Below are 15,261 nucleotides of genomic sequence, written 5' to 3'. Positions count from 1 at the left end.
CATAAAAGTCTGTGAAGTATTTTTGTCCTGGATGACATAAATAAATTATTGCATACTTTGCATTAGAAATAACCTCACAAATATACATGTATGCAATATTTTTGGTCGTATTCAAGGTAGTCATGTCCTCATCACACAAGAGGACCGCGAGGCATGGGAGCGCCTCGAGGCCGAGGCCGCCGACGAGGCCTACATGCAAGAGCTCCACCGGCAGCACCCGGAGCTCATGGAGGTGGAGCGGGCGATCTTTGCCGGCTTGGAAGGCGTCGAGGTTATCGTGCTCTCCTCTGATGACGAGGTCGAAGGCGGCGAGGACGACAGCGCAGAGGGCGGCGAGGTTATCGCGCTCTCCTCTGATGACGAGGTCGAAGGCGGCGGCGACGGCAGCGCGGAGGGCGTCGAGGTGGGCCACGAGGACGAGGAGATCGACGTCGACGAGTGGAGGAGTGCCTTCCCCAACGACCCCGACGACGGCACCGACCCGGACCCGGCGTGCGGCACACCGTACATGACGAGGAAGATTGGCTCGACCTCTACTTCGACCAAAAGTAGTTTAGTTTAGTTTAAATTTATGTTTTATGTTCAGTTATGCAAAACTATCTATGTTTATGTTTGAATGCATGCTACTATCGGTTGAACCTGCTTTGAACTTGATGAAATTGAAGCTTACAACGTTAAATTTAGGGGATCGACTAGAAAAGGCCAAAAATTGCTGGAGTATATATATATACATCTAGGCTATTCTGTTACGCGTAACAGAATATACCCTACTTGAACCGACAAATTCAACCGGTTGAACTGATGAAATTCGAGCGGTTGAACTGATGCTTTCTGTTTCTGTTAAAAATCGTCTTCTTTAGTTCAAATTTTTTTTGCAATTTTTTTGTCAAAACGGGGCGTGAAATATATCGTTGAAAACCTCTTCACATCTACATTACAATCTCATAATTTGTTTTCGCAAAAAAATTATGGTTTAAGAGCAGTTTTGAAAAAACCTTTTTTTTCAAAACCGAAAACACGAATCGTATTTTGCACTTAATTTTCAAATGGTTTATCGGAATTGAGCAAATGAGATGGCTTTGGAAATCTTGTGAAAATCCGCATCTTCCATATATCTACTATTTTTTTAAATTCTATGTGATTTAAAAGTAATTTGAAAAATGGTGAAATTCTGCACGAAACGTATTTTCGCTGTTTTTTACAAACGGTTTGTCGGATTGACGCAAATGATACGGCCTTGGAATGCTATGGAAAATGCGCAGCTTTTGTGTATAGAAAGTTTTTTCTAATTCCTTACGGTTTAAACATGAATTCAAATACGGTTAAAGTTGGTTTTAAACACGATTTTGTTAAAAAGTTTATTGAAATGGGGCAAATAATATACCATTGGAAAGCTACCGAAAATGCGAAACTTAGTCATGTTGAACATTTTCTCAAATTCGCAACCGATTAAGAGTAATTTTCAATACGGCAAGATGGATCATGTTGTTTTCCCGTCTAAAAAATAGAGTACTCGTACTGATATATGTGTCTGTTTGTACTGAGCTATTTTTTGTACAGTAATTTTGAATTGTTCTGAAAAAAGAGTACTTGTACTGATGTTTGCATGGGTTTGTACTAAGCACGTTTTCACTAACTAGACTTTGCTCTGTTTTTGGGTAATGTTTTTTGCTCGTAAGTTTTCAACGGTTTACTGTATCGTCGCCCGTGTACTTGCATGGTTTGTATCATCAAACTGAATGATATTTTTTTCAAAAAGAAAATGTTTTTTATTATTTTTTTAAACTAAACATTTTTTACAACGATGTTCTAGACTTCTCTTCTTTTAGGACTTGTACTTTTACCATTTGAATTGCATGGGGTTTCCTTTTGCTTGAACATTTATAATTTGAACTCATGTGCTAGTAATACATGAACTCTCCACTACAATTTTTTTGTCAATCTGTGGACATCACCAAAATAGAAAGGGACAAATAGTAAGGATAGCAGAGAGAGCACTAGTAATACATGAACTCCTTTTTTTCTCAGTGAAATTGGCAAAGGGTTTGTTTTTCGTTCGAACTTACCACGTTTATCAATTTGAACGTTTCAAAATTTGCCTAGAATTTGAACTATTCACCAGCAGCACAGACGAGCAAGAGAAGCAACAGGTGTACTTACTGGTTAGTAATACATGAACGCCTAGGTAGTTATACATGACCTCAGAACATAAACTTCATTGAGCACTTGAAACACATAACATACAAGAATGAGGTGTGAAGCTGCGAATGCTGATGGATCAACACTTCAGATTTTGCAAGCACATAACAGTTCAATGTCAAAATAACATCCACACATCCACGAACTTGATAGAGGATACGCTTAAGTTCAACTTGTAAATACAAGTTGTGTAGCCCTCGTCAGCAACACAAAAATCTGTAGAAAAATGTACCCGTTCTCATGGGCATATCAACAAGTATGTTCAGAGCAAAATGTCTTCTGCCCTTCTCCACAGAGAAACCACTCGAGTTCCTCTTCTTTTTCTCCTTGATGAGCCACTTAGACTTGAATTCGTACTAGATGTCCACATCCAACAGCTTCCATGAGACGAAGTTGTGGTCGAGAGGCCACAGGCTTGGGCGTTTCCTCAGCAACTCGTGCACCGTCCTGGGATGCGTTTGAGGTGAGACGCCCGCAAGACCACACATAGACAACGCCAAAACGCTAAGCATGGCCGTGATCACACACGCACGAACACAACACACACATATGCGTTGTGAGCAACTCAATGAAGACGTGCATCTACATGGTCACATGGTTGCGCACGGAAGGTGCATCCCACAATCGACGGTGGTCCACGCAGGGGATTGAGGGAGCAGTTCGAAGGCGGGGAATCAACAAGGTCGCAACAGGAAATCAACATGGCAGCGGCAACATATTCAGACCTGTCAATTGTTAAGACGAATATGAGAGTTTAGAGCCAACTACTGGTTTAATATCAACATATTCAGAGTGAACTTAGCTGCCCATATTATAGCATGAGTTCATGGCAGAAAAAGGTGATACTCAAGATATTGAACTAAACTAAAATTATATATTGAACTTAACTAGAATTATATATTGAACTGAACGAAAATAAGAATTAAACGGAAAATTATATATTGTGGAGTAACACACACAAACCGAACTGTGACCAAATGTGTGAGGATCAGCAAGAAATATATTGAATAAAAATCTATGAGAAAGAAACTTACAGCAAATTTTGTTGAACAACCACCGGAGAACTCCTATAGGTCATACAGAAGATAAACCAAAGATGAGGTTAGTGTGGTGGAGCTGGTGCATTACAGCGACCTCGCCGGAGATGCAACACCCCAACATGCAAGCACCTCACATATATATGGGAACAGTGTTGGACTGCTATATTGAACTCACATATTGTATTTTTAACTTAGAACTACTCATTTTTTAATTTTTTTGAACTGCTATATTGAACTCTTTTTAGAGGTATGCACGTGAGCTTCCCAACTTTTCTATTTTTGAATGAATCAATGGGGGTGTACCTTTTCTGCCTATTTTTGTTTTTTACCATGAACTTGCCAGGTTTTGGAGTTCGAACTTTCTATGTGATTTTTTTAGAACTTTTCCAAGTTTTTATTTAAATTCATAGATCAACAAATTGTTTTCTTTATATAGGTCTCGATGAAATGCTTTTTAACTTTTTTTGTACATCTTTTCTAGTTTCTGGTCTTAATCTTATTTCCCAACAATCTGTTTTTTGAACTGGTGTAAATTCATGTTTGATCTTACTAGCTCTTGGTCATAAGAACTCGAAAACGAGATGGAACTAGAGACAGGTCAAATATGGCAAAAAAAGTGCAAATCAAACTGTTTGTCGGATGGGCAAATGTATAAGTTCACATAAAAAGAACAAGTTCATGTACATTAATACTGAAGTACACAAAGATACCTAAATATAATTTATGTACTTTGAAATAGTTTGTTTTACTTCAAAAATACTTCATTTGTTTTGAAATATGAACTTCTATATTTATTTCCTTAGAACTTATAACAGAGTATGCAACATAGTTATGCTTTATATATGAACTTCTATATTTAATTTCTTAGAATTATGCTGCATGCCCACACAATGTCGAACCCAATTTCTGAACTTGCAAGACAATAGCGGCAGTGAATATTTTTTATTACCTTCTTTGTAGCGGTGGCATCAAGAACACTGGGTAACAGCTAGCAGCTAACAGGAGGTGCACCAAAAGCTAGTGGCAGTAGGTCGAGGTCGTCCTGGATGTTGGTGGAAACGAGAAGCAGACGAAGGTCAAGGTCGTCCTAGTTTCAGAAAATATCACACAACCAAGTACTGATCAAAATCAATCATTGTTCATATCTCCAAATCCAGTGTAAAAATTAGAAGCTACTGTGTCAACAATCTATGTTGATTTACTCCAAAACACAAAAATTGTGAAGAGAATATCCATCGCACACTTTTGGTCTGCACAACAATGTTCCTAGAACTGTACATGTTTCAGAACTGAAAGAAATTTATGATTATAATGATGAATTGGCCATCAAGCATGGCACGAGGCTTTTGATGTATTGAAGTGTGACCTAGTATTCATTCTACTGTTCTTTTTTGTCCTCCTGGCTGAAGCTAGTCAGTGCAGACGACCCTGACGAAAATCTTCTTCACATTTCTCCATCCATGGCATCCTGCCTAGAACCAAAAAAAGAGGGAATAAAAACTAGTGGAAGGGAGGACCATTGTGCTGCTGTTTTGATCAGGCGTGCACATAGAACAATAAAATGGATGAAATGGAACACATCATACCATCCGCGTTGCTTCTCCCTTCCTGCCCAACCAAATCAAATCGAACCGCAGACACTGCATTGAAGAACCTGCTAATGCCCATCATCAATTTTTGACCATGTCATGATCAAAATGGGTTTGATCCATGGCACACACATTTGTAGCAGCACACACACATTTGTAGCAGTACACACACATTTGTAGCAGCAGAAAAACAATCGCGGAGTAGATGAACATAAAAGCATTTTAGTTTCTTGTGGCATGGTAGACAAACCGCGGCAGCGGCACATCAAGAATCAGAGAGGAAAATGTCCCTGTCCTATTAAGTAAACAAACAGAATCATCCACATCATCAGCTAATAATGAGAGGGGATATCCAGTGAGATACCAAGCAACTACAATTGCTATGCGACAGTCTTTGAACTGATTATCAAATACACACTGGACTATTAGACCTGCGGTAATGCCCTGATGTAATTACATAATCATCAAATTAATGTATGAGTTGCAAGCAATTATCAAATGCCAAGCTACTGTGTGTACACTTCTTTTCTAAAATATATTTTAAAAAATCACACAATCTTCTATGGAACCGAGCGAAGTTTTTTTTGTAACACGGTATACATGCTTTGCTTAAACATATGTTGCACATCCTTACCTAATTACAATAGAGATACGTTTTGTCACGGGGGTTTGCATATGGATGAACTGACTGATCCATTTTTCTTGTACTGAAGCTTGCTTCCAGAAATTTAAGACAATGCAAATTTATCTACAATATGGACATTTAGTATAGTATGAACTGAACTTTTTGGCACTTTTTCTACTGAGGTAATAGCAGTGAACCTATGACGAAGAATAGAACTCAAAAAATTTGGAGGTGGAATAAGACATCGGAGATCGGGTGGACCGGCTACATCTCCTCCTCTGGACTGATTGCTCCGGCGAAGTGGAGCCGATGAAGGCGGAGATCACGAGCAGCGAGGAGGCACATGTGTCGTGGACCCTTCAGACGAGTGACCTGCCATCACAAACTTAGGATATTGGACTTATCTCCAAGATTAGACAGTAAATCAAGTGGCCTTCTACTGATTACTGAAGCGATTGTACATGTAAACTTATTTGCTAAACTACTACAATGTTTCTGCTCCGCACTTACTACCTCTCAAGGGTGAACTGATATCAAACTTCTATTTTGCCAAACTGCTAAAAAAAATCTGTGTAGTTTACGTCCATGGCGGCGGTGTGCAGAGTCGAGCATACAGTGTGTGTGCTGGCTGCCAATGCTGTTTGTGGTGCCACTATTGCCGAAAGCATGCTGGACGCATCGCCGGCAAGCTTCCATAGAATTGAGACTTGCAGAATTCAAACTAATAAAAAGATGTAGAATCCATTAGTGATCATGCGTCACCTTGGACTGTTGTATGTGATCGGCTTGGACGGTTGTGCAGCCCTTGGTGAAGATGGTGGCCCTGATTCTATTTGGACTGATGTCCGCGCTCGACTTGGACAAGCACACACGATCAGCACATGGAAGGCCTCATTGAAATGCACTCAACTAGTCCCCAAAATTGAAAAAATGTTAAAGAGGCGGAAGAAAACGAGAGGAAAGCTTCTGACCGCTGCTTTCGAACGGCCCCTCGTTGAACGGCCTTGGTTGGCGGTGCTGAACGGACTAAGGGGGTGGCGGCTGTGAACGGCCTGTACCTCCCTTGGATTCCACCACAAGGCACCAGGGGAAGATGGGGAAGGGCGCAGTCGATGGCGTTGTGCCACAGCAAGGAAATGGGGTTGGGGCCGCTACGACGCTCTAGGGGAGGGAGCCGGTCGGTGGCGGCGCGCTGGGAAAGGGAGTCGGTGCGGATCCAGGGTGTTGTTGCGATGAACGACATGCGGTGGTGGCGTAGAACGGCCTGCAGTGATGGCGTGGAACGGCCATGGTGGCAGTGGGGGAGGAGGGCCTCGCCGGTGAGCAGGCCGGTGGCACGGTGGCGCTTGGCCAGGCGTAGTATGGGGCGGGCGTCGGTTAGGAGGCGTGGGCGGTGCGTGGCCGGGAGGTGGGGGCGGTGCGGCGCCGGAAGATGGGGAGGCGCATTGCCGGAAGGTGGGGCCGGCTCCGGGAAGAAGGTGGGGGCGGGGCGGCACCGAGAAGAAGGTGGGAGGCGGGGCGGCGCCGGGAAGAAGGTGGGAGCGACGCTGGGAAGAAGGTGGGGGCGGTGCCTGGAAGAAGGTGGGGGCCAGGGCGGCGCCGTGAAGAAGGTGGGGGCGGGGCGACACTGGGAAGAAGGTGGGGTGCGGGGCGGCGCCAGGAAGAAGGTGGGGGCGGGGCGGCGCCGGGATCCAGCCGGGGAGAAGGTGAGAGCGGGGCATCACCGGGGTCCAGACAAGAGAGAAGGTGGGGCTGGCCATCACTGGAATCCAGCCGGAGACGGGGATGCAGGAGTGGGTGGGCTAGATTTTCCTTTTTTTCCTTCACGCCCTTTATAGGTCGAGGGGTAACAGAATATTATTCTGTTACCCTCGACCCTGTATAGACACGCGCGTGACACAACTACAGCTTCTCGAATCCAACCCACCAGCTCGAACCAGCCCGATAGAAAAGGAAAAGAAAAATCCATCCCGCACAACCCACTAACCCCCCTCCCCCCAAACCACCTACTTTCCCGATCCCATCTCGTCGCCGCCCCATGCCCCGCCTCCGTGCGCCACCAACCTTCGCCCCACCGCCGCGCGCCACCACCCCTTGCGTCGCGGCTGCGCGCCACCACCCCTCGCCCCACCGCCGAGAGCCACCATCCCTCGCCCCGTCGCCGCACGCCGGTAATCCCCGCCCCATGGCGAACCGCGCCTCAACCACCGATGACCTCCGCGTGAAGATTTCCGGCGATGAGATCCGGCGTTTGCATCTTCTGCGGGTAGGAGGCGGAGGATCCAGCGGTGACGCCCACGCTAGGGATGCAGAGGACACGCATGACGCGCGATGCAAGATGGTGGTCATGGGTGGTGATGCACCTGTGTGCCACTCCATCCATGGCTGACCGCCGCTCGAAGCTGCCCCTGCATGCCGTCGACTCATCCACCCACTGCCCACTGCTTCCTCCCATGTGGCCTTCTTCCTCTGTCCACTACTGGCTCGTCGGCAGTTCTTTTTCACCTACACCTGAAGGTCTGTGTTTCGGCATCTCATCCCCACATCTTCGTATAATTGATGCTTGCTTGACAGTTCATAGACAAGAATTTGAGCGGTGGTCTCTAGCAGTTGCGGATCCAGAAATTCAACTTTGGGCATTCAAATTTTTTTCTCACCCTAACAGAGTTGCAGTTCACGCAATACAAATTGTTCACAATAGCAATAATATCTTACTAGAAGATTAACGAAATTGTTCACTCTACTCCATAAAGTTTTCAAATCAATGTCCTTCCTCCTAAGTTTTGAATGTTATACTGCCTACAATTCAAAGACAATTTATTTGTTATTTTTATGCTAATTAAATCAACCAGATCCTCACTCATGTGACATCTATAGATCTATATCTCTCTATCCGAAAATAAGCAACACACTTAGTTGCGGAATTCACAACACATTCTGTGAACATTGCAATTTCAGAATTGGAAAAGGATTTGCCTTGGGCTTAGAGATTGAGGTTGTTGGCTACACTGGTATGGCATGGACGACTGCAGCCGCGCCGTTCGTCCGGTTGTCCCCACCTTCGGTGCATCGCAATCCCTGTTGGTGGCAGTGGGCGCGGCACCGCGCAGCTTGCCTTTGTCCTCCGTAGTGGTGAAAACCATGGGAGGCTCCATCCCGTTCGGCGTCGGTGGCTTGGTCAAGCTCTCCCTCGCCATACTCGCCATGGGCACACAGCAAGTCAGCAACGTGTCGCCGCCTAGTCCCTGGGCAGATGAAATCGATGGCTGGCTGCATGCGTGAAGACAGCTCACTGTTGCTTCCGAAATGGCTACTAATGGGCCTATACATTGTAGATTATTGTCTCTGTGATACATATATACGATTTTTTTCAGAAAATTTTGGGTGTACATCTGTACACCCATGACCAATGGTGGATCCGCCCCTGGTCTCTAGATATTCTCCTGATATATGTCTAAACAGGACCAAAATTTGCATGTTTTCTGCTTGTATGTTTGTCGTTGAACTATTTAGCTTTTGAGCGAAGTTCAAACTTTCTATGTGTGAAGGTTAAATCAAATTCATCTTCGTAGCTATGAGGTTCAGCCAATTTTCTCGGCTACTGAAACTGATCATTTGATAGGGAATTCAAAAGAAACAACATATATGAGCACACATGAATTTCTTTTGTTTGTTGTAGATGGAGATGTGTGTATGTATACATGTGTTCTGGAGATAGGAGAACTTGTCTGGTGGTGTGTGCGTGCTGCTGCATCCTCTTCCGGCCTCTCTAATTCACACCCTCGGTACAACTTCTATATGCTCTCGTGTTCACAAATCTTTTAGTACTTTTTTCAAAAAAATCTTGTAGTACTATGTAAAGCAAGTGTGGCCAACACATAGTTTAGGTGTCACGGTAGTACTCACTGTTGATGGTGGTCTTCTTTTGTTCCGCTACTACTTTGCCACCTAGAGTAGTACTGCTACTACTTATCATGTTGATAAAACCTTGCGAACAGTACATCTATTTGATTAACAATTCTGTAGGGAGAAAAAGTTCACCGATATACAATCTCTAAGCTCAATATACCAAACTTTTTCTTTAGTAGTTGGCACTGCTCAAGTTTATTTCTTGATGTACACATGATGTCCAAATTCTTCTTTCAGTTCAGTTCAATTTATAAATTTCATTCAGTTTGGCGAGGTGGGGTGTGGCCGTGTGTCTGGTGACGGCCCGCCGCAACGTCATCGGCCGGATCCCGCTCTTAAGTGTATGTTTTGTATGCTTTTCAGTTCACCTACTTAAGAACTGCAAGTCCAATTTCCTCATTGTTCCCATGTTCTTCCTGTAGCACGATAGGTGTTATGCCTATATTGATCAAAAGAAGCACATGTTCTTTTCTATTCTTACAAATGAACCTCCACTTCTGTTCTGCTTGAACTTACTTGGCATAAAAATTAGTATTTGTTCTACTATAAAAAACATAAAATGAAATGTCTTGGTGCATGATCGAAGGTGCATATGGAAGCATCCCCATGTCAATTGCAAAGGTTTCTAGGATGTGACATCCATACTTTTGGTTATGAACTAATGATGTATTAGTGCATAAACTGATGCAACACATATGTTGTTTCTTTCCAGGCTACTCTAGATTAGAACAAGTTAAAAGTACTTAATTTCTCAATAGTCTGGTCCTCCTCACCAGATGTTATGTAGTACACATCTTTTTAATACAAATGTTTTAGAAGTTTCTTTTTGAACCTCTCCCAATTAATATACCTGAACTTGATTATCTTTCTAACATGTACTTATACCAGTTTCATTAGATTTTGTGTTAGTGCTTGTAACACAATTAGTTCAGATCTCGATAGACCACAAGTTCAAGTTCACTAGTATTTGTAAATGCTGGTAGCAGTACTAGTATTTACAAAATTGTAACCTAAGAACTAAGCTTGCATCTTGTTACTTCTATGGAAGCATTGACCTCGTAATTTTATTGGACCAACCACTAACATAAGAATTAGACATGGTGCTTAGTGTATTATCTCAATCTTGGTTGTTCTTATAGTGCTTATAATCTTGACATCTTTGATGAATCTAGCCCGAACTGAAGCATGTTGGCAAGCCGGGCGTTGGGCCAACCACTGTCGTTTGTCTACCTCCTTCCCCGGTGAGCCCATGCTCTTCTGCTCTTGACGCTTGAGCCGCCTGCAATTATTTTCTCTGTTCAAAAATTCCCAAAGCATCAGTACTTTGTATCAGGATACACCATGTTATTTCTACAAATTTCCATTATGCTTGTATGTCCAAAATGTGTACATTTACTGCTTTTGATTTGTTGTAGTGCAGAGAAGTTACCCAGTTGCGGGTTGACCTGGAGGCTCCTTCTCCACGTCGACACAGTTGCAGGACCAACGTGCTACTGACCGCGCAAGCTTTCTCAAGGAGCTCGTGTCTAACGATACTGAAAGGAAAAATGGAGTGAAAGTGCTACTGCTTTAGTTTTGAACTTCTTATTCAGTCATGCTATTACTGAGTGAAAAATGGAGTGAAAGTGTATTGCAATTGATCCCTCTTAGACCGTGGAAATCCTCTATTTATCCTTTGTTTGCTTGTTTTTTGGTCTGTAATTCAAGAACTTTGACCTTCTTAATTTGGTTTTTGGTTAATTTATTATGCCCGTTACAAACCTTTAAATCTGAAGAGGCTTCTAATAGCAAGAAAATGTGCAGTCGGTGTGGTGTATGTCATTCATGTATGAAAATGTGAAGTTGGTGTGGTGTATAATTTATTCATGTACATGTATTATATGTGTGAAAACAATTTTATATATGATGAGATGATTGCTACTTCTTTAAATAAGGTATACATGATAGCTTGATGTGCGTGCAAGAATAAAAAGTGTTTAATTATTAATAGCATATAAGTTCAAAAAATAAAATGATGTCAGTTCGTCTATGAAATTTGAGAAAGTTCGTCTATTGACCCGAGGAATATATGCTCAAAGAAAAAACATAACACATTTATTTGGGTAAAAAGTTTATTTTAGTTCAGCTACACAAACCATGTAGGTTCGATGATGATGGTACCATAAGTTCGGACAAGAAAACAAATATGACTTAAAACCAAAAACTTTCACTTCTATAAGGTCAAGTACTATTAATGTGGCTGCTCCATGTAATTAGCCCATTTGTTGGGTGAATCTCCTACTACTTGCTAGCTTTGGAATTGTAAAAACACAATAAGTTCACAATTTAAAACGTTGTAAGTTCAACATGACGTACTAGATAAGTTTTAGGAAAAAGCTCAAACAAAAAGAAACCCCACGGAAATTCAAATGGTAAAAGTTCAGGTCGTGGAATGAGAGAAGTCCGGAACAAAGTTGAAAAAATTGTAGAGTTGGAAAAAACACAATACTTTTCTTTACATAAAATGTCGTTCAGTTCAACGATATAAAACCATGCAAATTCGGGGACGATGATCAATACGAGTGCCGCCGCGAGCGTCGCCGTCATCGCCCGCGCCCCCGCGCCCAATGCTCAGAGTAACGATAATATCATAAACCATTGAAAAGTTATAAGAAAAACGATAGCGCAAAAACAGAGCAAAGTCTAGTATGTGGAAAACACGCTCAGTACAAAACCATACGGGCATCCATTCAAGTACGCTTTTTTGGAACCATTCGAAACTACTGTTAAAAATACCTCAGTACAAACACATACATATATCAGTACAAGTACTCTGTTTTTAGACAAAAAAACAACACAATAGGTTTCACCTTATTCAAAATTACTCTTAAACAGTTGCGAAGTAGAGAAAACGTACAACATGACTAATTTTCGCATTTTCGATAGCTATACAACGGTATATTATTTGCCCCATTTCGACATACTTTTTAAAAAAATCGTGTTCAAAATCAAATTTGACCGTATTCGAATTGTGTAAGGAATTAGAAAAATATTTCTATACGAAAAAGTTGTGCATTTTCCATAGCTTTTCAACGTCGTATCATTTGCGTCAATCCGACAAACCGTTGATAAAAAACGCGAAAATATGTTTCGCCTAAAATTTCACCGTTTTTCAAATTACTTTTAAATTGTATATAATTTGAAAAAATAGTAGATATATGGAAGATGCGGATTTTTACCAGCTTTCCAACGCCATCTTATTTGCTCAATTCCGACAAACCGTTTGAAAATTGAGTCCAAAATACAATTCGCGTTTTCGGGTTTGAAAAAAACGGTTTTTTTTCAAAACTGCTCTTAAACTGTGATGATTTTGCAAAAAAATACTATATATTTGTAGTGTAGATGTCAAGAGCTTTCCAAAGATGTATTACACGCCCCATTCCGACGAAAAGACGATCAGTTCAATGAGATGAAAATCATCAGTACAACCGCGTAAAACCATCAGTTCAAGTAGGGTTCTGTTACGCGAAACAGAATAGCCCAGATATATATATATATATATATATATATATCCACTAAGGGTTTTAGTCCTTTAACTTTTAAAAGATCGGCTAGAGATGGCCTTATGACTTGTTTATTTCAGTTCTTCGCGATGTGATACTCTATATGTGCAACTATTTGTTGTGCAGTTCAATTTCATCAATAACAGTTTCAACAATACCACTATGAATTACGATATTTGGTTGTTGTTAAGGATAATGCAGTTAACATGCCTTTTCATTTTTTAACAATAACTAGTGTACTTTAGACCTGCACAATACCAGTTTGAACGACTATTTGCTTGTTTTTAAATGTTATGCCTCATGCAGTTAACACACCTTTCCACTTCTTATTTTGCTTAACTAGTGTGCTTAAGCCTGCACACTGAAGCTATCATCTGTAGATTATGTTGTCTATCATGGATATATTTGGTTGATGTTTAGCCTGTTGTGCTTAACATGCCTTTATATGTACTCATGCAGGACAATATTGAGAACAGTGTTGTTTTTCATCGAGGTTAGTTTCATCGCATTGCTTATATGTACTCACTGTTCAGGATACCAGTAGCTGGTACCATATAGCCTGGGGCTGATAAGGGATTAATCGTCAAATCGGACATTTCACTGAATATATCTGTAACCCATTTATCAGTAGGTTAACTAGGGCCATATTTAATATATCTGAGGCTACATAGCAACATGCATTGTACTAAATGACTAAATATGCAATCCCGGGCTACATAGCAACAAGGAAGAGTGTTACCTTAATGTTCTGATGATGTCTAGGTATACATGTAATAAAATCTTATATAATGGGATGGAGGGAGTGTTGTACTACATCATTTTTCCATTGTTGTTTAGCTTATAATATTAACTTGGTGCTTTTAGGTACATATATCATTGCCAAAGTTCCACACTTTGACCCTTTCTGAGGCAATGAGATATTCATGAACCAACATCAAGTGAGGAAACTGATAAATATTGTTATTAAAATGGGTCCAAAGACGTTAATCAAACTATTTGTTTACACTTTATGCTAGACAACAGAGAACTGCAGGATGGTAAGGAAGAACCATGTAGCCTTCTTTTTACTGCCCATAATGAGTTGTGTTAGATGACAATGTCTGAATCTTTTTTCTTTTCCAGTGGATCCTGAAGCAGATTACTCAAGATTACCTCTCAAACTACATGATTGGCGGCCGGCCATCACTAGATGGAGGGTCTTATTCATTGGGATTTCAACCCGGGCCTTAAGGTCGCGGCTCGGGTGCGTTGTCATTTTGGCACCACGGTGCACTTCTCTCCTTCGGTGTGATCCAAGGAATTCTTCTTGGTCATCTACTTTTCCTCTACTTCCTTCATCTTGTCGGATGAATCTGTGAGCATTGCTCTTGAATGCTGTATTGGTGGCCTAGCCTCTGGTTTCAATATCTTTTGTCTGGGTGATCGAAGATTTCGGTTTTCTCTGGCCTCTAACAAGGTTGGTCACTTCATCTATCATCTCAAAGACAGAATTTGGCCCGACTTTGTATGTCATTTTCAACTTTTCCGGCCTCATGTCCATGACTACTCTATTGATGATGAGTGTTGGCATGCTGATGAAAGAATTGTTGCGGTTGCGCCACGTTCTTCTATGGCCATCAGTTCCAAAGGATTATTTTTAGCGAATAACCAAGGGCAGAGCTCTACATTTCTCCATAATGGTTGCTCGCCGGAGATCCTTACTCCGGCGATCGGTGTTGACACCACGCCGATTCTGGACAATTTTGGTAACTCTGTTAAGCCCATTCAATGCAATGAAGAATTACCGGACCTCATAATTGGCAATTTCGCATTTAATGAGGGACAAATTGGCTATCAAGGATTTATTGATCATCATCAATGTTCACAGAAGAATATTCAAATTGGTGGTTTTTCTCTCAATTGGTCCACCAACGTTCGGGGTTATCGGTGTTTTGTTGGGAATAGCTTTAAGCTAGCCTACTGGAATTCAATTCCCACTTTCATTATCATTTATATTCTGGATCAACTGCGCTTTGGCTATTCACCTCAGCATATTGCTACCATTTGGGACTTGAAGCACATTCCGCCACTGGACTACATTTACAAGAGGATTAATAAATGTTCTAATTGTAATATGTCGGGTCACCTAGCCAGTAACTGCCCTTCTAATGATGGTGCTACCTCCGATTTATCTAATGGGTCACAATCCTATCCTGTTTTGATCATGGCCCTTGAGCCCATCAGACCTCCTGAGCCCACTAAAATTTTTGTTGTTCGGGTCTGTTACTTGTGGTTCCTCACACCACTATTTTTTTGATTGCCCGACCTATTTTAAGTGCTCTTCTTGTGGAAGATTGGGCCACACCTCTTGGGCCTGT

The 15,261-nt window shown here is 41.7% G+C and overlaps 1 protein-coding gene and 1 long non-coding RNA gene across 24 annotated transcripts; one reads left to right on the top strand and one right to left on the bottom strand.

Moving 5' to 3' along the window:
- Positions 1–2,315: 2,315 nt before the first annotated feature.
- LOC147970628 (uncharacterized) lies at positions 2,316–7,282 on the bottom strand. Of its 6 annotated transcripts, XR_015604173.1 has the most exons (4): positions 4,826–7,282; positions 4,189–4,711; positions 3,234–3,266; positions 2,316–2,924 (listed from the first exon to the last, which is right to left on the bottom strand). It is a non-coding gene; the product is annotated as an uncharacterized LOC147970628 (long non-coding RNA). The 6 variants fall into 6 exon arrangements; XR_015604171.1 differs by having other exon boundaries at positions 2,316–3,266; positions 4,826–7,280; XR_015604174.1 differs by having other exon boundaries at positions 2,316–4,711; positions 4,826–5,825; positions 6,216–7,263.
- Positions 7,283–7,384: 102 nt separating this feature from the next.
- Positions 7,385–11,130, top strand: LOC125508602 (uncharacterized). 18 transcript variants are annotated; one of them, XM_048673362.2, is made up of 5 exons: positions 7,385–7,970; positions 9,133–9,238; positions 9,628–9,703; positions 10,535–10,603; positions 10,783–11,130. In XM_048673362.2, exons 1-5 carry the CDS (start codon positions 7,760–7,762, stop codon positions 10,804–10,806), a joined length of 486 nt encoding a protein of 161 aa, XP_048529319.1. In that variant the 5' UTR covers positions 7,385–7,759; the 3' UTR covers positions 10,807–11,130. The 18 variants fall into 18 exon arrangements, 5 of the variants coding, with proteins under 5 accessions (XP_048529319.1, XP_048529317.1, XP_048529316.1 ...); XM_048673359.2 differs by having other exon boundaries at positions 7,389–7,970; positions 9,600–9,703; XM_048673358.2 differs by having other exon boundaries at positions 7,390–7,970; positions 10,778–11,130.
- Positions 11,131–15,261: the final 4,131 nt, after the last annotated feature.

The sequence above is a fragment of the Triticum urartu genome, chromosome 5A, assembly GCF_056163025.1.
Source record: "Triticum urartu cultivar PI428250 chromosome 5A, HENAU_Tu73, whole genome shotgun sequence".
NCBI classification, from domain to species: Eukaryota; Viridiplantae; Streptophyta; class Magnoliopsida; order Poales; family Poaceae; genus Triticum; species Triticum urartu.
Note: the sequence above shows the minus strand (reverse complement) of the source record. Positions and strands in the feature narration are given on the sequence as shown.

What these genes read in the sequence shown, in the direction of transcription:
- LOC125508602 (XM_048673358.2), top strand. Translation starts at nt 7,760, where the DNA reads ATGCAGAGGACACGCATGACGCGCGATGCAAGATGGTGGTCATGGGTG. An exon ending in CTCTCTAATTCACACCCTCG is followed by an intron (nt 9,239 to 9,627) that starts GTACAACTTCTA and finishes AATTTCATTCAG; the next exon opens with TTTGGCGAGGTGGGGTGTGG. An exon ending in TTTGTCTACCTCCTTCCCCG is followed by an intron (nt 10,604 to 10,777) that starts GTGAGCCCATGC and finishes GATTTGTTGTAG; the next exon opens with TGCAGAGAAGTTACCCAGTT.